The 22548-nt window shown below is 39.6% G+C and overlaps 1 protein-coding gene across 9 annotated transcripts in view; it reads right to left on the reverse strand.

Moving 5' to 3' along the window:
* Prim2 (DNA primase subunit 2) overlaps positions 1-22548 on the reverse strand; it is a 240738-nt gene that overhangs the window by 196769 nt on the left and 21421 nt on the right. For 8 of the 9 annotated variants that reach the window (XM_033756654.1, XM_010617877.2, XM_010617876.2 and 5 more), the window contains exon 6: positions 1384-1479. The exons of the other annotated variant lie outside the window; for it this stretch is intronic. In XM_033756654.1, the coding sequence (XP_033612545.1) occupies positions 1384-1479 (96 nt within the window). The remainder of the gene's footprint in view (positions 1-1383; positions 1480-22548) is intronic. 9 annotated transcript variants of the gene reach the window in all.

The raw sequence follows: 22548 nt of genomic DNA on the forward strand, positions 1-22548 counted from the left end.
TATAAATGCACTCATTTCTATGGCTACAATAGTCTTTGCCCTCAAGGAGTTCATCTCTTAGGAGAGAACAGCAAAAGACACACACATGGAAAGCCCAACAGCTCTACAGAGTAGTGCCATGGACCAAACAGATGGATCAACAGGACATACAGGAAGAACAGGTAAAAGAGTTTAGTGTGGTAATATAGCCAAGAAAGCAGATGCAAGTTTGGAAACAAGAATTTTAGTCCAGTGCAGTCTGCTACTCAGTAGGATTTACGACTTAGTAAATTTAATAAATGCCTCTATTATTTAATAAATAATAAACTTCAGCAGCTGGATTCAAAAACTAGGAGAGAGAACGAACAGATGAATGAGCTAAATGATCCTTACAGGTTCTTTAGCTATACTACTCTATGAGTCTAGCTTATTGGGATGATTACAGTGGAATTAAAAATGCCCAAGTAGAAGCAAAAAGATGACGTGAAGGCAGAGTAATAGGAGATGTATGATACGGGAGGAATAAATACTGATTCTCGTACTCTAAGCTTGAAAGGCTGACTGGAATGATGGTCCAACTGGTAGAAATAGGGAAGCTGGAATTAGGAGCTAATGTGGAGGCAGAATTTTAAACTACCGGCACTCACCAATGACGACCAGCACCTACTTTCAAAGGGAATTGTGGGGCGGCAGTTACCGAATTTTAAATGGAATCTCAGCTCTCTCCTCCTCCCCTTCAGGACTATCATTCTAAAAGCCATCTGGTGGGCTCAATACAAAGTAACTACACTGAGAGGTGGGGAAGCCGAGATGGTCCAGCACAAAGGAAGCTAACTCTGAGCAGGGGAAAGAAGCACTCCCACGAGAGAGCAGGCAGGCTTGCAGGTCAAAGCCCACATGGGATCCAGGCAAACCATGAGAGGAAGAAGTTCAAAGCAGGGTGTCAGAACCCCAGAGCAGCAAAGGAAGTGATTCAATCATGATGTTGTGCCAAACAGGTGAGGATGCCTGCAGGGGTCAGCCCTACGCCAGGTATGAGAGCCCAAGCAAAGAGGGAGCACATTCGTTGAGTATTTCATTTTGGTTTTGTTTATTATTTCAGTGCTGGAGAGCCAATGCAGGCCTTGCACATGTTAGGCAAGCACTCTGCCATGGAGCTACATCTCCACCCAAGCCCACTCCTTTAACAGAAGGCCTGAATGGGTCTGAGCCCCAGCGGGACCAGGAAGGAGTCTGTGTCTGGAAGGGCCAAGAGGAGCACTGAACATTGGCACAGGTGAACTGCACAGGGTAGGCAGCAGCTGTGGTGATGAGGGCTACACCAGTGAATTGGTTAAATATGCACATGAACCTCAATGTAACAAACGTAACAAATCCCAGAAAATATTTTAAATATTTACATACCTTATACACCGATTCCAGTTCCAACTGAGCCCCACTTAAACTTACTGATGAGGCAATAATCTCCTGTTCTCGATGATTCTTCTCTTCATCACTTATCTAAAAGGAAATATTTTATTTGGAAACATTAAATCTGTATTCAGCTTCCATAAAATGTTTCCTGTGCTAGTGTACATTCTATACTCGTATAAAAAAGTCAATATCCTGACACCTCAAATCATTCCTAACATGATTAATGAATCATTATCATCACTAATGAAGACAAAATATGGAAGAAAATCTAAATTCAATATTCTTTCAAATTTTTACTGTTTCTGAAAATGTACATCAAAAGAAAAAGAGCAGAGAAACATAAAGTAGTATAAAAAGAGGCCTGACAAGTTGCAGCTATGTATTGTATTTAAAATAGCCTTTAGAGCCGGGCATGGTGGCACATGCCTGTAATCCCAGCACTCGGGAGGCTGAGGCAGGAGGATCGCTGTAAATTCGAGACAAGCCTAAGCTACATAGTGAGTTCCAGGTCAGTCTCAACAACCTAGTGAGACCCTGTCTAAAAAAAAAAAAAAAAAAAAAACAAGAAAGGAAAAAGAAAATAGCCTTTATTGGGCCACCCTTTATTTAGCTCAAGTGGCACCACACCCACCTTGCAAGCACAAGGTCCTGAGTTCAATCCCTGGTACCAAAAAATAAATAAATAAAATAGCCTTCATAAACAGAACTTTACAGCTCAGCAAAATATGCTTTCCTAAAACCGTTACTTAAATATTACATGAGTTTCTTTTATACAAATGACTGACTTTAGGACGTCTTAAGATGATGGACGAATGTGATGCTTAATCACCTTAAATTTTATTGTATGAAGCCAGTTTAATTTGCTGATCTATATTATGTGAAACTGTACTTGTTCTTCCTCCACTGAGAGTACTAAAATATGGACAAAGGGGGCCAGGGATCTAGCTCAGGGGCACTGCGCCTGCCTTGCAAGCTCAAGGCCCTGAGTTCAATCCACAGTACTTCAAAAAAAAAAAAGGTAAAATGAGTTTATTCACAATTTCACCAAATTGGGAGGCCCACTAGTACTCCCCCTACCAGCGAAGTCCATTTATAGAAGGGGGAGACAAAAGGCAGAGAGTCCAGAAAAGTGTTGAAAATCAGGTTTTGATGAGTACCCCGTGGTGCAGGGCTGAGGGTGGAGGTTGCTGCTCTCCCATGAGGAAGCTGCAGCAGTCATACAAAGATCCATTTTAACCTTCTGGCTACACTTACACTTCTTTTTAATGGTGCCTACACGGTTCTCATTCATGGAGTCTTTTCAGTGTGTACTTTCTTTTCTTTGCACGTAGGAACTGCATTTGGAAAGTTATGAGGAGAACTATTTTGAGACCTAGGAGGACTGTTGTGGTTTAGATCAGGAATGATCCCAGAGGTCTCATGTGCTCACAGGCAGGGCTTTGGAAGGTCAGGTCATGGAATCACGGGAGTCAGAACAGCTGACTTGCTCTTAGGAGGTGGGGTCTGGCTGAAGAGGCTTGTTACCGGGGCGGGTGACCCAAAAGGTTTATTTCTCTTGCTAGCTCCTCCTTTCTCTGAGTAATGACCGCTATGATGTCAGCACACCACTGTGCCCCTCCGTCTGCCATGCCCTTGAGCCAGCTGAGCCTGGACTGTAACTTCGAGCCAAAGCAACCTCCCCTTTAAATTACGGGCATTGGGTACTGTGTCCCAGTGAGGAGAAAGCGACCAAGAAAGGAATGGAACTGTTGCCCTATCTAACCATGTGACTTCAAAACCTTTGGGAATGCTCTGTGGGACAAGTTTGAAAAGGTTTGGAGATGCTGGCTGGAGAAGCCCTAGAATGCTGTAAGCTGAACTTAGTGAGAAATTCTGGTCAGAGCTCAGATCAAAATACAATAAAAAATACAGGCGGTAAAGACCAGGCTCAGGAGGTTTCAGCTCGGCACACAATTCCGTCGGCAGTTGGACTTCAGACCATGTGTGTTATGCTTTGGTAGAAATTTTGTCTACATTTTACTCCTGAGACTTTGCTAGCTCAAAGACCATTCTGGTGGCATCTGAAGCAGGGCCCTGGCAGGGGCACCTCCAGTCAGGGACACCTTTGATTTTTTTTGTTTTTCCTTCCTGTTATCTCACTGAACAGGAACTGGGAGGCAGGGACAACACTGTAAACTGACTAGGAGCAGCAGGATCAAGTTGGCAGAAACCTCTGGGGAAGGAGAGGGAGTGGCTATGGTTGCAGGGGCAAGGGAAGCTGCCAGGAGACAGCGAGGAGAGGCAGGAGGAATAGAAGAACGAAAATTTCCCAGTGGAGCAGACAGAGGATCTGTCACGCAGTGACAGGTCAAACAGCAGTGTCTCCAGCTGTGACCCAGACTGTGAATGAACATGACCATGGGTGAGTGATCAAGAAGGTCCTCACCCTGACTGGTCACTCCACAAAGGAAAGACCTGTCTTTCCCTGGAGATTTTTCTGTGAAAATGGCACAGAAAAGCAGGACAGACATCTCTCTATCCTGGTGGGTGAGGGGAGAGCGAGCGAGAAGCTAAGGTGAAGAGAGGGTGGGTCTTGGGGGGAGGAGGGTAAAGACAGCTCAGAGAGGGAAGAAAGGGAGATGCACGGGCATGGAAAACAGGCAGAGGTGGCTAGGAGGTGCTGCTGAAATGGCAGGAGCTGGGGAGCTGCCTACAGTGCTGCAGCAAAGTCAGAGACCTATGCTGCTGTGCGGCATCAGTAGGGTATTCGAGACAGAGTGTGCAATCCTCCAAGGAGACGCTATTCCGGGTTTCCAGCACCAATGTTACAAATGGTAAGCGAGAGGCCATTCGGACACAGGCTTTGTATACGAAAAAGCTTTATTCCTGTCTGGTGCGAAGAGGGACTGAAATCTGGGGCAAATTTCAGCAGCTAGCTGGGAGGGAAATTCAGTTTATGTGGGTTTTTAGAAGGAAGGCTATGATCTGGAATGTTTAAGACTAAGGGTCCAAGGACAATCAACCAAGTGTGTGTACATATAACACTGGACTCTGGTACTGAGGAGATGGGTATTTCACCCTAAATTTTCTTTATGGCCATCTGTTCTGTTTACTCAGAGTAGCCCCTTGCTTGCTGAAGGCTCTGCGTTTGCTCAGAGGATTTCCTTTCAGGCCAGGCATGACACTTCCAGTTTGGCCAAATTGTAAATAAACTCATCTTTCCATTTTTATGGTATTCTTGATGGCAGGTAGGCAAACAAATTCGACAGCTGAGGCCCAGAAAGGCCCCAGGGGCCTCTGGGCCTGGAAAAGATACAAATGGTCATTAGCCACAGATTATGATTAGGATTCCTAGAAATCCAGAAGAATACAAAAGAACATTTAAATTATTCAAACTACTGGTCAAATTATGCAAGATTTCTGAATTGAAATATAGAAAAGGAAATTATATTTCTATACACCAACAGCAAAATCCAGTAATAGGCCTTTTAAAGCTATTATTTACAACAAAATCAAAACTATTGTCTAAAAATTAAATATAATGAAAGCAATGGAAGGAATACACAAACTATAAAACCTTTCTGAAAAAAATCCATAATTCCATATTGTGTGCATAAATCTTACAAACATATTAAGCTGAAAATACAGAAAAAAACATACTGAATTATTCAACATACATAAAGCTTTGTTTTAATAAGGAAATACTGCTTGGGGGAAATAATAAGGAAACGATCTGCCATGAAGCCAGATGAGTGATTCCCTTTAGGAGACCGAGGGGAACAGCAGGCACAAGGAGAGGTTTCAAGGGCAGCAATGCTTCATTTCCTGCCCTGGATGACAGGTTAACACTCACTTAATACTCAACTACATGGTTTTGTTTGCTCTCAGTTCTCTTCACATTTATGACACTTACTTATTTTTAAAAGGTCAAAAAGAGAACTAAGAGTATGAACATTATGAAATATCATGCAGCCAACAAAATTCCTATTAAAATTAAGGAGATTTATAATTACTGTCATAGATACCATGAAACACTACTACATGAAGGTAAATTATTACAATTAGATCAAGGACAATTAAAATAAATCCTTAAAGTACCGGGGATTTGGCTCAGTGGTTCTGCTGCCTGCCTTGCAAGAACAAGGGCCCGAGTTCGACACCCGGTACCAAAAAATCAATCAATCAATCAATCCTTAAAGAGTATACACTGTGTGTTTAAATTCATTTATGAGAAAAAGTCCACACCAAAATATAATTTTCTAAGTGAAGGGATAACATATTTTATTTTTCTTTTATATTTTTATATATTATGTGAATCCCTTCGCTATTTCATATTTTGGATGTTGTTATAAATGGTATTTTTAAATTTGCAACTGTTGGTCTCTTTATTGCATATTTTTAAAATTTTGTTCTATTACTTTAAAATTAAAGACACTGGTTACCAGCTTAAGTACAGTAAGTAGTACACTAACATTATAGAATCACTACTTTTGACTTACTTACCTAATGATTTTCACATTTTTCCACATCTAGTGAGCCTAAGACCACATTCCTAACCGTTACTATAGAAAACTAGTTTTTTAGGGGCAAAAATCCTACCTTTAAAGAAAAAAAAAAGTTATTCTGGATGCAGTGTGTCTTACCAATGAGAAAGTAACTAAGCCAAAGGGGCTGTTGAGGTGTGTCAATCTGCAGATTATTCAAAAATCAATGATGGAAATTAAATTTCCAAAATGATCAGGGAGATACAACCAAAAAAGCTATCTTCACATCTTCACAATGGTCTTTCATTACTTTTTAAGTGAAGGGACGGGTATTTAGCTCAGCGGTTTCAGTGGCCTGCCTTGCCAAGTGCAAGGACCCGAGTTCAATCCCCGGTACGAAAAAAAAAAAAAAAACTTTTTAAGTGAATATGTATCAAATTTTTAAAAATCAGTGACAGTTGAGATCCATACATATCACCTGCTAGTTGCTATTCTTGCATAAATCATTTAATCATAGCCCTACAAGGTAGATAAAATATTATATAATATTTTACAGCTAATTTTCATAAGTACAAATTAAACTAGATTATCAACCAAAGTACTACATGCTACACCATGTGGCCTCCATATAAAAAAATTAAGAAATATCACTTTGCAGGAAAGTGGAGCAAACATGTAGCATCAAAAGCAATGAAAGACAAGATCATCAACTGAAAATTTTCACTTCAGTTCTTTCTGGTATGAACAAAATAAAGATACAGAAACTGAAAATATAACTACATGCCCTGAGGAATCTTACAAGTAAAATTTAAAAGGATGTCAAAGCACAAATTACATATACTCAACACTCCGTCCAGAGTATTTAAATGCAGGTTTAGCAATAGCAAATATTTCTCCAGGGACAAACATCAGATTATTCTGCCTCAGTATTTGCTCTGTTTACATAAATCTCTGTGGACAGTAACTTCTCTATGTAATCGACTAGCTCTCATTTGGCATTCCATACAGGAAAGTCTTTGTAACTCAAATATAGAACCAGACACACACTGCAGAAACTGAGAGGAGGTATTTATATTTTAGGACCAATATTTGAACCAATATGTAATCTTCAAATAGCAATTGATGAGAAAAATGATCAGGGAGATACAACCAAAAAAGCCTATCTTCACATCTTCACAACGATCTTTCATTACTTTTTAAGTGACTATGTATCCAATTTAAATTTTCTTAATGAACACTTATTTATTTGAAATTAAATGAAATTTAATCCATATGCCAGTGCTCACCTATTAACAAGAATAACTGGTTGTGTGTACAGTGGATCCTCAAGTTACGTCCAGCCTGACATACGAACAACTTGAGTTAATCAGGTTAACAGAAGGTTCATCTGCCTCTTTGTTAGCCACAGCATGTACCCTGATAAACATTCAGATCTCAGTTGTACTGACTCAGTTACTACCAGCCTTCGGGAACCCATGGAGATAGTAAGTCAAGGGTCCACTGTATTATTTTTTGCCAAGACAATTCTGACTGGATCTGGCAAAACTGATACTGAAGCCAAGTACATTAACTTGCCCTGGCCCTTTTACAATCATTTATTATAGCAACTAAGAAATTGGTATTAGTATCTTTGAACATACAAATGTTTGCCCTAACGATATTTTAGGAGCTAGCTAAACAAATTCCACATCAATACACAATATAACTTAATACTTCACTTAATATAACACAATTTTTCTTCTTTCCCTAATTTAAAATATTTGTATTAAAAAAACCACAGTAATTTCTAAGCAATGAACTGCTGACCAAATGAACATCAGGGAAGCACACATTAGTTCAGCTGCCACACAACAGAATACTTTAGTGACAAGAGACTTAATTTGCACAAGCACTGTTAGTCTTTTGCTTTAGAAATGCAAAAGAATTAAAAGAATCCTACCACAGCAATATATGCTCACCCATGTTTACAGCGGCACAGTATGTAATAGCTAAAAACTTGGAAACAGCCCAACTGCCCATCAACCGGAGACTGGAAAAAGAAGATGTGGGTTTTTTTTCTTTTTAAACGGAGTACTACTCAGCCATAAAGAACAAGAAACTAGAGACATTTATAGGGAAGTGGATGCACATTGAGGCCATACTCTTAAGTGAAATCAATCAATAGGACACACATGTGTAAATATTGAATAGTTTCTCTGGTATGAAAAACTAAAAGTATAAATAAGGATCAAAAGGTATAATTGAGGGCTGGAGATTTGGCTCAGTGGTTCTGCCACCTGCCTCACAAGCACAAGGGCCCGAGATCGATCCCAGTACCAAAAAAAAAAAAAGTGCTGGGATTATAGGTGTGCACCACCATGTCTAGTTCTGCTCTCAAAATGTATAATTGATACTGTGTAATAGGAAGAAAAGATCTAAAGGAGTAGGGGAAGTGGGAGGGGTAGGAGAAAGGTAAGAAGGGAAAAGAAAAATTATGAGAAAAGCCACCATTTTTTCTAGCCCTTCATTATTTTATTAAGATTCATTCATTCTTCCTAAAACCCTACTGTTGTGGCTTGTGTCTAGATGGCCCCCCAAAGGCTCATAGAGTCAAGGGTGGGACTTTTCCAGAGGTGGCTGGATCTAGAGTGTGTGATGCTGGGATTGATTCATGGTGCAATGCTAGGATCAAGGGCACCAGGTACGATGAAGGTATAAAGGTATGATGAAGAACAGAAGTGGATGCTTTCAGATACATTTTAGATGCAAAGACTGACGAACTGCAGATGAAGGGTGGGAGAACTTCCTGGGTTTCAGGGTTTAGGCACTGAGCAGATGGCACTACTGGCAATACTCAGCTTACCTCTACACAGATTGTCATTATGTGTCATTCTGCCTTGGCACATATACATTACGTGTCTGATTGCAACTTGCCTTCAGCTCTGTGGAAAGGGACATGGAGTGAATAGATGTAAGTAAATGATTTTAAGTATGGCCTTTTTTTCTTGAAGTACTAGCAAGTGAAAAGGTACAATTCTAATTCCAACAATATTGAAACTATACTTAAAATGAATCATTAACTGGACAACCATTTAAAACATCTGATATATAATGAAGCAGTTATGAATTATTTTTACAATAAATTTTTAAATGTGTGAAGCAAACATTATAAGCAAATATCACACCTTTTTAATACTGCTATTATTACTCCCAATAATACAGGTTCTACATTGGTGATCTATAAAGAGAAGTTTGTTTCCCAGATGCACTGACCTAATATTATTAATCTTAGTGTAGGGACCAAAAAGAGCTACACACTATCAGACATTTCTGCTCCTGAGTGCGCGAGCTCCCCATCACCCACCTACCTCCACACTTGCACTTGGCTGGCCTGACTGCTCTGAGAAGGCACAGTGACAGGTGCAAGGCCTACTGCCTGGGAGGACTGACAGACCTCTCAAAGGCTGCTTGACTTGGTTGAAGTCCTGGACCATTGAGTATAATAAAGTTCAACCACCTTGCTTAAAGAACCATGAGGAAAGGATCTAGCAGAGTCCACCCTTCCAGAAGCACCGCATAAAGAAAATCTGGGTTTTTTTTTATAAAATGGAGTACTACTCAGCCATAAAGAATGAGAAACTAGACATTTATAGCTAAATGAACTCACATTGAGATGATACTCTTAAGTGAAATTAGTAAGTCACACACGTGTAAATACCAAATAATTTCTCTAGTGTGAGAAAATGAAAGTGTAAATAAGGACTAAAAGGTATAATTGATAATATGAAATAGGGTGTAAAGGGGAAGTGGGAGGGGTAGGGAAAAAGAAAGAGGGAAATGGAATTAATATGAAAAAGAAAAATGGAAACAACAGCTTTGTAGATAGGGAGGGGTGCAGAGGTTGAAGAGCAGGGGAATGGGGAAAAAACAAGAACCAAGATGGATTATGCAAAGGTGCAAGTTTCCAACGATGAATGTCATTACACTGTATACGTTAAATGTACCAATAAAATTAATTTTTTAAAAAGATAGCAATGCATAGTAAAGTTTAATGTATTAGCTGAAACCTAAAAAAATCATAAGAAAATTTTTAACTGGAAAATCTTTAGCAAACACACAATAAGAAAAGGAGAAGAAATAATTATCACTGTGTAGCTGTGGTAAATAACTAAAACTGACAGAATGTTACGGTACCTCATAAATTTATCATTTGTAATCATCCAAAGCATTAAATACTAGAAAATGAGTGATAATTTAATATCCATCATGACATTCTACTTAGAATGTTGATCTCAATGACACTGCTGAGCTGATCAATAGCACAGGTATGTTTGGAATACAGCAAAACTTCTACTAAAAAGGAAGGACTAATTACTCAAGCACAATTCTTCTCAATAACAACCAAAAAAATCCTTTTTTTTTAAATGGATAATTTATAAAGAAATCTTCTTAAAAGTCTTCTAAATAAATCAAAATAGCCATAGGATCAGATACATGTCAGAACCTTATGGTCTGACTAGACTTATGTGATATGCATTCCACTCTGCCTCATTCAGCAAAAATTCCTTTAGCTCTTAAGGTGAGCCAGGTACCATGCACACAGGTAATACAAACAAAAGTAAAATGCTACCTTGTAAACTGACTATAGTGTTTTAAAACCTAACAAAAGCTAAGAAAAGGAAACAAGCTGACTACTAACAATGCCATCTGAAAGAATCATCTACTTCCAAGAGGAAAAAGCCAAGTTTCCAGTATGCAACTGAAGAAGAGCAGGAGCTTTGTGAGGCCTGAATGTTCTCAGTCCTAGAAAAAGCACATTCCTGAGTCTATTGGAGGCAAGCAGGGAGAAAGCCAAGAGTCAGAAATCACCTGGCCTGATGCTTACATACACAAAGTAGAGACAGGCTGAACCAACAAGATTACACTTACTGAGAAGAGAGAGAGAAGGAGGCGATTTATGCCAGGAGCTAATTTCTAGAGCCCAGCTCAGTGACTGCTCAAATAACTAGCCAAAGAGAGATGAAAAGTCACCAATGGCACTACCACGGTGATGGCTCTAGCTTAGGCTTACAGCGTCACCAAGCAAGATGGAGAAGAGTCTGATGCCACCTCAGGGGCCCTGGAAATTAGGAAACCCATGTGGGACATGGAAAAGGAGTCATTATACCTACATTTGTTAACTATCTATCTCTGTCTTTCCCTTTCTCTCTTCAACTCTTCTCTCCAGTTTATGGGCCAAATGACTCCTAGGCTGATACGGCCTAGAAAACTGCCAATAATACAATAATATAAAAAGTAACACAAGTGAGCAAAACATTATTAATAAATGATGCTGGAGCATTAAGCAAAATTAGAAAGAAATATTAAGAAAATATCATTTACAAGACTTCTAGACTTAATTGACACTTTCAGTAGAGTAGCTGGATACAAGGTCAACACTCAGAAATCAAAAGCCTTCTTGTACACAAAAAACAGAATCACTGAGAGAGAATTTAGAGAAACAATTCCTTTCACAATAGCATCCCCAAAAATGAAGTATCTAGGAATCAATCTAATGAAGGAAGCAAAAGACCTCTACACTGAAAACTACAGCACTCTGAAAAAAGAGAGTGAAGAGGATATAAGAAGATGGAAAGATAGACCCTTGCTCCTGAGGAGGAAGAATCAACATAGTGAAAATGGTCATAATACTAAAACTGCTATACAGATTCAATGCAATCCCAATTGAAATCTCAATAGTATATTTCACAGAACTAAAAAAAAAAAATTCATTTGGAACCAGAACAGATTTAGAACATCAAAAGCCATTCTAGGCAACAGAGACATGACAGGGCGTATCACAATCCCCAATTGGAAACTGTACTACAAAGCCATTGTCATAAAAACAGCATGGTACTGGCAAAAAAACAGACCTGAGGATCAGTGGAACAGATTGGAAGATACAAAAACAACTCCAGACGTACTCAGCCCCCTCATCTTTGACAAAGGAGCCAACCATCCTCACTGGAAGAAAGCCTCTTTAATAAATTGTGTTGGAAAATCTGGATTTCAACCTGCCAAAGATTAAAACTAGACCCTTATCTTTCACCATGCACTAAACTAAAATCCAAGTGGATTAAAGATCTAAATATTAAAACAGAAACTAAACTTGCAGGAAGATGTTAGGCAGAACTCTCAAAGACACTAGCATAGGAAAAGACTTTATGAACAAATCCTCAGTGGCACAGGAACTAGCACAAAGAATAAACAACTGGGATCTCATCTCATTAAAAAGCTGCACTGCAAGAGAAACCACCAACAGAGATAAGAGTCGACCTACAATGTGGGAAAAAATTTTTACCAGCTGCTCCTCAAAGGACTATTATCTAGACTGTATAAAGAACTCAAAAAATCAGATCCCTCAAATATAAAGACCCGATTCAAAAATGGGCATCTGAAATGAACAGACATTTCTCAGACAAAAAAGTAAAAGCAGCAAATAAATATATGAAAAAATGTTCCACATCACTGGTCATTCAAGAGATGCAGGTGAAAACAACACTGAGATTCCACCTCACCCCAGAAAGAATGGCTGCTACCAAGAAATCAACTAATACCAAATGTTTGTGGGATTTGGGGAGAATGGAACCCTTCTCCGTTGTTGGTGGGAGTGCAGACTGGTGCAATCACTGTAGAAATCAGTATGGAGATACTTCAAAGAACTAGAATTAGAGGTTCCATTTGACCCAGCTATTCCTCTGCTGGGTATCTTTCCAAAAGTATTAAAAGAGGGCTGGGGATTTAGCTCAGTGGTGCTGCAGCCTGCCTTACAAGTGCAAAATCCCAAGTTCAAACCCCCGTACCAAAAAAAAAGAATTAAAAGAATCATAAAAAAAAAAGAATCATGCCACACATACATATACACATACATATATATATATGTGCACCCATGTTTATAGCAGCACAGTGTGTAATAGCTAAAAGTTGCAAACAGCCCAATTGCCCATCAACTGGAGAATGGATAAAGATGTGGTTTTTCTATAAAATGGAGTATTACTTGGCCATAAAGAATGAGAAACTACAGTCATTCATAGGAAAATGGATGCACATTGAGGCCATATTCAAGTAAAATTAATAAGTCACACATATGTAAATACTGAATAGCTTCTCTGGTGTAAAAAACTAAAAGTGTAAATAAGATTCAAATTGTATAATGATAATGTGAAATAGGAAGAAAAGGGCTAAAGGTATAGGAGAAGTAGGAAGGGTAGGGGGAAAGGAAATAAGGGAAAAGAAAAAATATGAGAAAAGGAAAAAAATGGAAACAAAGTCTTTGTAAACAGGGGAGGGTTGAGAGGGTGAACGGAGGGCAGGGGAACGGGGAAAAAAATGAGAACCAAGACCTGTCATGTAAAGGTACAAGGTCCCAGTGATGAACGTAACTGTTCTGTATACTTAAAAAGTACTAATAAACTCAATAAAAACATTGAAAAAAGAAAGAAAATATAATTTACAGAAACTTAGATCTATTCTGGAGATCAAATGTAAAAATGTATTACAAAAGACAACTGATTAAATTCAAAGTAACAAATAACAGGGAAGGGACAGCCTGGAGTACAGCACTGTTATTATTCTACACCAGAAGGAGACTAAAGGCCTGGCAGCCTCCTGAAGTAAGTGCTGCAATAACATTATGCCAGAGTTCTTGATCTTTTGTTCACTTACTTCCGTCTGTGTCTTTCACCCTTGTCTTCAGCAGGTACCCAAAGGAGAAACCCCTCTGTAAAACTGCCACTGCTCCCATAAGTCAGCGCGTGCATCTCAGCCCTGACCTTCATCTGCCTGACTCACTTGTCTGCGCATTTCCTCAGCTAACTCATTCCAAAATGCTTTTCACTTTCTCCTCTACTAACCAACCCCCCTCCCACACAGGTTCAGCCTCTTTGCTAAACGCTCCTCTGCCTCCTTCCCCTCTCGTGAGGACACTACCCTTGAATAAAATAACACAACTTACCCCTGCTTCCTTACAGACTACTGTGGTCTAACATTCAGTGCCTCAAATTCACTTCTGACACCTCACAGTGATACTAACCCAGCCAAGTTTGTACCAGACTAAGGTCTCTGAAGAGGTGGGAATTTCAGCGGCAGCACTAGGACAGACACGGTCAACATCATAACATCTTCTTTCTTGTTGCTGCCAAAGTGACGGTTACCGTCATATGGACGATTCCAGCGATGTCAGCATCACAGTTCCTGGCACACCCTGCCCCATACCCACACCACTTCTGCAGCCCGTTCCCACAGTCGCGGCACAGCTCAGCAGCACCCCCACCGCTTCCCTACACTCTCCCGAACCATCTCTCTACTACCCACCCCCACTGCATTCTCCCTACAACACAGGCTCTATGGATCCACCTATTTTCTTGGCCCTTTACACTCTTCATAATTTCAATTTTTCCCCAAAAATACTTTGTCCTCCAACCCTATGAACCAACCTGCACTTCCTGCACAACATGACTTTTACCTGTATAACTTTATACATATTTGCCATGTCTTTGTTTCTATTAGAAAAACTCTACCTTGTTTCTTGTTTCAACTAGAAACATATCTTGTTTCTACTAGAAAAAGCCGATGCGGCTAACATATTTTCTCTGCAAAGTTTCCGCAGATTTCCTCAATCATCACTCCCTTTTCTATGCTTGTATAAACCTGCAGGCTAGATCATACAGTACTGTGGTATTTATGTATTCTACTTGTGACAGTTAACTGCTGCGTCAACTTGACCAAAAAGCACCCAACTGACTGGGTGATGGAATGGACCTACTAAAGTTGCCTTTACCCAGGGTGGGAGTGGCACCAACACATGGGCTTGTGGTCCAAACGGAATAAAAGGGGAAAGAAGAAGGAGGCTTGCTTCTGTTTCGCAGAAGCGCTGTCTCTACCTTCACCTTGGACACCACCTGGCTTCTAGTGCCTTCCAACAGACTTTTCAGCCTCCTTACATGGAATTACATGGGGTATACAGTGAGCTCTTGACTGGATCCGTGGGTCTCCAGCATGCTCAGAGCCCTTTTGCACTCTTTCACATGTGGCTCTGCAAGTGGCCACTGTAAGCCTGCCTTGTAAATCCAGACAGATAGAGAGAGAGAGAGATGTATAGTGTCTCTCTGGTGAGTACTGACTGACGCAATACCATAAGAACTTACATCTCCCTTACTAGTGAACACGAATCTAAGCATAGATTATATTGCCAACTTTGACCACAGTATGAGATAAAATGTGTACTAAAAAAAATGTTTACTGAATAAAATATACAAACCATGGAAGGTGACAATATTCAACCTAATGAAATATTTTAAAATGTATAAGAAACAATATTCACTATAATAAAACCCCAAAAGACTAAAAAGTATAAGTGGACAGATATAATAAAATATAGAATTTATGAAAATAAAAAATTTAATTCATATGACAAAGCATTCATATATGCAAAATGATGTTCAACTGTGCCAGTAATTGAAGAGAACTTAAGAAGTTAGTATGTCACCAAGTAATAGCCCTAGAACTGGGATATTGTGATAGAAATGGAGGGGAAAAAAGCAGTTAAGAAAGATGGAAAGCAATCAAGAAGTTAAAGATTGCAGAAGAGGGCTGGGGGGTGTAAGAATAGCAGGTCTTTAGTAAAAGTAGTTTACCCTCCACGATCTCTCCAGATGAGCACATGCTGCTCCATTGATTTGACACATAAGTTGAGAAAGGTATTCCACCTTAAACTTTAGATCTGAAGACATTATTGCCCAGCCCCGTACTCAACCTGGAAAGAGGCAGAAGGGTATGTGGAGGAAAGGAAGAACTTGCAACCGTACCTCCAACAGTACAGCAGCATATGGCTCCAGCCCTGAGGCAATTAGCAGCTCCTGATTTCTTAAGTTACCCAGATCTACGGTCCACTGAAAACAAAAAAACATGCTGAATGAACCATTAAAAAATATGTTAGTTTGAGAGCAGTAAGAATTGAAAACATAGGGAACTGCCACAACAAACTGTGAGGCAAACCTGAACTCAAAGAATAACCAGGGGTTTAGCTCCGTGGTTCCACTGCCTGCCTTGCAAGTGCAAGGGCCTCAGCCTCAAGGCCCCAGGTGACAAAAGACCAGGGCTAGGCCTGCCAAAACTAGGGGACCTAGAAGAAACCTCAAAGGGTGACAGCTCCATGGAAGAATGCATGACAGCTGAACCACCACTCACTCCCAACCATAGCAGAGTGAAGGGCGGGCAGTCATGGCACCAAGAGAGGGAACAGGCAGGGAGAACAAAGTTTTCACAGTTGCTACTTCAGGATATGGCTTCAATGGACCAGAGAGTCACAGTACTAATATGGCTTCAACAGAGTCCCTGACAATAATACCTCCAAAACCCTGGCAGGAGCAAACCACAGTACCTCTCAGGACAGAGAGAGCACACTGATCCTGAAATGCACATAAAAAAATAAACTGTATGAGATCAACAGTCAGTCAACCATAACCAGGCACAAAAGCAAATGTGAAAAAGAACAAACGCAAATAGACGCCAGTGCCACAGAATGTGCCTATAGTCCCAGCTAGTCAGAAGGCTGTGGCAGGAGGATCATTTGAGCTCAGCAGTTTGAGGCCAACCTGAGAAACATAGAGACCCTGTCCCTAAAATTAAAAAAATAAGAACAAAAACCACAAACAATAGCAGAAACAAATCACAGATTTTAAATCTTTGAATTATACAGATAAAGGAAGGGGGGGGAGGGGAGGGGAGGGGAGGGAAAATTATAAAAGGAAGCAAGCAAGGGGCTAGGGATTTAGCTCAGTGGCTCCATGTCTGCCTTGCAAACTCAAGGTCCTGAGTTCAATCCCCAGTACACACATAAAAAAAGGAAGCAAGCATGTTCTCTGTTTCATTTGGGTGAAAAGGCATTTTCATCTACTTTGTTTTTAAACATTTAGTAATAAAATCTAAAAATTTACTCCAAATTACTACAATGTAAGGACAGCTGGACAACTACAGAAAGATGGGTTAATATATTCCTGTATCTCCTACACATTCACAAACACGTCTTTATAATACTAACTGGTTATTGATATAACTGTGTCATAAGTCATGTGAATGAAACGAAAAGGATGATGGACCATTTATATTCTTTACTGGATTTTCCCCTCCTACAAACCCACATCAAAATTTTACCCAGTTTGGGAAACATTTACTGACTACTGAGACAGTCAAGAGCTATAGACTAAACTCCTGCAATAATTCAATTTTACTCAAATATTCTTGGAATTTTGTTTCAGTGGTTTAACACAAAATAGTAGATTATAACACCTCTTGACCTCACATTATTAAACTTTATAAGTAAAGCTGAAGTAAAACTTTAATGAATGGTAAGCATGCTTTAAAACTAAAATAAGCTAAAGTTTACTTCCCGTCCCAAACCCGGTTTCCCTATGCACAAAGTTAATCAAGTATTTGAAATCTGCAACTGTTTAATTCCAAACCATCTGAAGCATTGTTAATTGGCAGAATGCCTATTTCTTCAAAGTTTTCCATTACTGAGCTTCAAATTTTCTTCTATATGATGTCTCCCGTATGCTTTCTTCTGCAATAACCTTTTGATACACAATTAAATGCCTCTCAAACTCAATCTTCTTTGAACCTCTAACTGGCAAATATCTTCCCAGAAAACAAAATCAAAAAAATATATAATTTTATTTCCTCACTTTTACAATGCAGCCCAACAGCAAGCTGTTCAACTGTATTTGCTCTAACTCTTCAAACTATGTAGCATCTTGGTCATTTTTCAAGATCACTGAAAGAGAGGCAGCCAAACTCTGGATCCTGAAAAGATATGATGAGGACTGAAGCCTTCCAAGTTCAGAAGCCTATTTCAAAACTACAGCTTCACTCAGCTCAGGAGGAAAAGTAGACATCCGCTTAGAGTCACACAGACCACTGGTGTAGACATGTTTATCCAAGAAAATACAGAATGAAATAAAAGTTCAAGGAAAAACAAGCTCAGAAAAATAAATTGGTTTGCTACAATTCTTACTTACAGACTATGAGAAACCAAATCTATGGCAATTAAGTTTTAGTAAGTCAGCTGTTATTAAATTTAATTTGTAGTATATACTTGAAACTCAAGTGAGTAGCAGAATACTACTTTGTGGTGCCTGGGGTACAGGGAAGGGAGATATTTATTCCAAAAGACCCTCAAATACATACATCTGCAGATGAAAATTTCAGAAGTCTACTTCATAGCTTTGACAAAGACATCCTATAGGTTGGGCCAACTCAACACTTACAGTTCCTCAGAAATTATTCGAACATTTGAAGCTGCAGGTGACATAAGATATTCCACCCATCAAAATATATCTGCTACCTCCTTTCTGCCTTTTCATCTTCTAAAATGCAGGTCAAATGCTGTCAGCTCAGTGTGGCTAAATTAATCTCCCACCCAAGTACAACCAGGCCCGACCCTGCTTAGCTTCCGAGATCAGACGAGATCGGGTGCATTCAGGGTGGTGTGGCCATAGACAGCAATGAAACCTTTTCTGTTCACAGCTCTGAACAGACCATATCAAACATTCTAGCACAGATCATTTTACTTTGTTCTGTTTTCTACAACCTCACACATGTTAATGTAAACCTTCCATAACATGAAACATAACACGAATGAACTATTTATTAAACATGAACTATAAAGTAGTATAAAGAACAATAGTGAACCCAGACTTTCCATGTAGGATGCATGAGAAATGGGATTCTGCTAGGGGCTTACCTTAAAAATATATATTTAACAGCAAGCACACGTGCTATGAATTTTGTGTTAACCTGCAGTATGTTGGTGAGGAAGTAGCTGATATGACTAAAACCTCTCCAAGCCACTTCTTAACACCAACGGGGACCTAGAGTGTTAGCCTACCACTTCACCCATGCGCCCGCACAAATCCCAGGACAGAAGTCGCCGGGGTGCCCCTATGAAGGCAAAGTGTTATTCGGGGGCATCCGGTTCTCCAGCGCCAGCACGCTGGGGTGCGGCAGGAAGCAGCACACCTGACCGCCTGGGCGCTCCTCTGGGTCCACCGCTCCACGGCCCGCCTCTTCCGCACCCGGAACCTGAGGCCAGCGCTCAGACCAGCCTTGAGTGCTCCGCAGCAGAAACGCGACCCTCCCAGCACCCATCGTCATCCCTTCGCTCTCCTTTCAAAAGGGGTCCTACCCGGCCTAAACGTGGCCATCTGTATTCTATGCCCCAAATCTCCACTGAGAAGAAATACGGAACTCATCTGGATCCATTACACTGTTCTGTGGAACGAGCTTGACAATGACATCTGTCTGAAGACAGCAGTCACTCGCTCCTCATCTATACATTCCTGCTGCTATTTTCTTAAATTACAAAAAAAAAGCAAAATTATTATTTCTATTTTGTAGAAATAAATAAAAGCAGCCTGGAAAACAAGAGAATTTTGATGCCAAATCTTGTTCACTTCGTTTCTTGCCTCCATTAAGATCATTACAATTCAAAAGTGATACAGTTTTAAATCCAGAAAGCTGGGCAGCAAATTCAAACAGCTGCGGAGGTTTGCATTCATCCGAGATGCTCCTTTCCTTAAGCCAAGTGACACAACAGCACAGCAACACACAGGGGTTTACTAGGACTGTCTACCTGCTTTTCCACCCTCACAAAGTAGGTGTTTTAAATGCGTGTGTAGTTTTAGTTTTTTAATAGGAAATCATGTCCACAGATTTTCCATATAAATTAAAATCTCCCCCTCACCTACTACAGTATGCCATAAATCAAGAACCAAATACAAAGGATTAAACATTAAAAATAGGACAAAAACTCACAACCATTTTGGAAAGGAACACAACATTTTAGAAGCTTAAATAGTGTGGTGTCTATTGGAAGCTTCTCTGCATTTATTTATACGTCTTTCTATTTACAAAAATGCATTTTTAATTCCCCCAGCACCTACACAGTGGGCTGAGCATAATCAAATTTACCAAGTGCAAAGGACTATCCACAATCCATGTTATGAAGTAAGTTCATTAATTTGGTCTACCTTAAATTTTGGCAAGCTCTGAGGAGTTAAGAGCATGATATAAAAACATAAAACTTACTATCTCACACTTTACACCTTACACCTTATTATCTTACCTTCTAGAGCCCTGAAACAGGAAAAGCTGTCTTTGAAAGTAAACAAAACTTCAAAACACTCTCAGACTCGTGGAAAATCTCTTCTTCAAAATGAAAAGTCATAAACGTCTCAGCTATTTCTTAAGACGCTTCACCCAAAGAATTTCTGAAAGCATTTATCAACAATTTTTCCATTTCTATCTCTTCTAAGTAATCTGAGTTCTCTCAGAGTTATCTTCTCCACTCATGTTATTATTAGAATTTCACTTTCCACACTACTGTCTTGATTTATATTATCTTTCATTACATTCATAGAGTCCTTCCAAATCACGTTAGGGTTGTTTCGGGATACCATGCTTCTTTTGTTTTGCTTTCACGAATTGAAGAAGTCTTAAGTTCTAGCTTAAATACCACTTCCAATTATCTATTACAGCATAACAAAGTAACCCAAAACTTAGCAGTTTAAAACAAATACCATTGTATTACACCTCCTTTCCTGATGGTAAGTGAGATACTTAAGAGTACAACTGGCACAGTGCCTTGAATACTGAGTATTCACCGACAGGAAAGCCACCTCCCCAGTGTGGCATCACACAAGGTCACCAGGAGCATTTGAGCAGGTGACTAGATAGATCTGAAGATCCAAGACGGCGCCATTCCCATGTGTCACCCTGAAGGAGAAGACTGCAAGGCCAGGTTCAGCAGAACTGCCCACATGCTTCTCCAGCACAGCAGCTGTGGGTTTATGCTGCCTTTCAGAACAGACCTCCCAGCAATCTGTCTCCGCAAGTCTAGCTAGACTTAACAGCATTCCAAGGATCACAAGGAGAGTGTTGACAAAACTGGAAGTGGAAATCTCTATATTCTTTTTTTGTGTGTGTTACCGGGGATTGAACTCAGGTCCTTGCGCTTGCGAGGCAGGTGACAGAACCACTGAGCTAAATCCCCCCCCTATATTCTTAAGGTCTATATTCAGAAACTATTACAATGTCACTTCCACATTATTTTGTTTGTTAAAAGAATTATAAAACCCACTCAGAAGCTGGGCATGGTGGCGCATGCCTGTAATCCCAACATTCAGGAGGCTGAGGCAGGATTGCTGTGAGTTCGAGACCAGCCTGGACTACACAGTGAGTTTCAGAGCAGTCTGAACTACATAGTGAGACTGTCTCAAAAAACAAAAAAAACAAACAAAAAAAAAAAACACTCAGGCCAAAGGGCTGGGAAAGAAAATTTGGATTTCTATTTTTCTATTTACTAAATATTTTGAGTCAGGGAAGATGAAAAAGTTCTGGAAACTGCCAGGTGTGGTGGTGCATGCCTGTAATCCCAGCACTCGGGAGGCTGAGGCAGGAGGATCGCTGTGAGTTCAAGACCAGCCTGGGCTACACAGTGAGTTCCAGATCAGTCTCAACTACATAGTGAGACCGTGTCTCAAAAAAACAAACAAAAAGAAAAAGTTCTGGAAATGAAGAGCAAGCAGTAATGGTTGCAGAACTCTGTGAAGTATTTAATACCACAGAGCTGTACGCTTTAAAATGGTAAATATTATGCATATTTAATGACAACATAAAAAAGAGTAAAAACCACGACATAAAAAGGGAGCAAGGGGTGACACAACTCCTACCTCTTAATGATAATATAATCTGTCATTTCTGTTATGTTTTATTGCTTTTGCAGTACCGGGGATCAAAACCAGTGCCTTGTACCTGCTGTACAAACATACTACTGCTGAGCTACACCTCCACTCTGATTTGTGGATATCTTTAATCCTTCACACTAGCTCAGGAATCTCTTGGAAGTCAAAACTTTCATTAGCTATAAGCATATATACTCCCTCCTAAACATCTTCATATAATATTTGGCTATAGGGCTGTAAATTAATTTTTACTATACTATTAATTCAGAATATGGTATATAACTATCCTCAATATTTAAGAAATTATTTTTCATTCTTAACACTTCAGAAATACTCAATTTTAGCTACATTAATTTTGATCACATTGACAAATTGTTACACATGTGTGAAAGCTTCAAAATAATATAAAACTGAAAAAAACCTACTTTGCAAATTCCATACAATCTAGTTGCAAAAGGGCTATGTATTAAACAGAAACACTCTTCCTGTTCTAAAACCCAGCATAAACTATCAACTTTCTTTTGAACTTGAAAAATACAACGCATATGAATCTTGGAAATCTCACCAATCTGCAAATTTTTCTGCAAATTACCCTTCCCCAATGTCTTACCCTTCTATTTCCCCCTCAGAATCTACCTAGTAAGTTTTAATGCAACAAGATCAATTTAACTTGCACAGCATACAATGAACAAAAAGTGATTCACATCTTGAGCTTTAAAACCCACCTTGCATGGGTTGGGGTCCCAAGTTCAACCCCCAGTTAAAAAAAAAAAAAGCCCACCTTGCTAACTGCACACTATCACTTGATTCATCTATTTTATACAGCTGTAAGCACAAACCAAGGCACAAAGAACCACTCAGTATTTAAACTTTATAATAAACATTCAAAGGCCAAACAATTCCTAGGCAACTAAGGTAATGTACCTTCCGGGGAA

Source organism: Fukomys damarensis, unplaced genomic scaffold (genome assembly GCF_012274545.1).
Source record: "Fukomys damarensis isolate Sample0158 unplaced genomic scaffold, DMR_v1.0_HiC HiC_scaffold_27, whole genome shotgun sequence".
Lineage (NCBI taxonomy): Eukaryota > Metazoa > Chordata > Mammalia > Rodentia > Bathyergidae > Fukomys > Fukomys damarensis.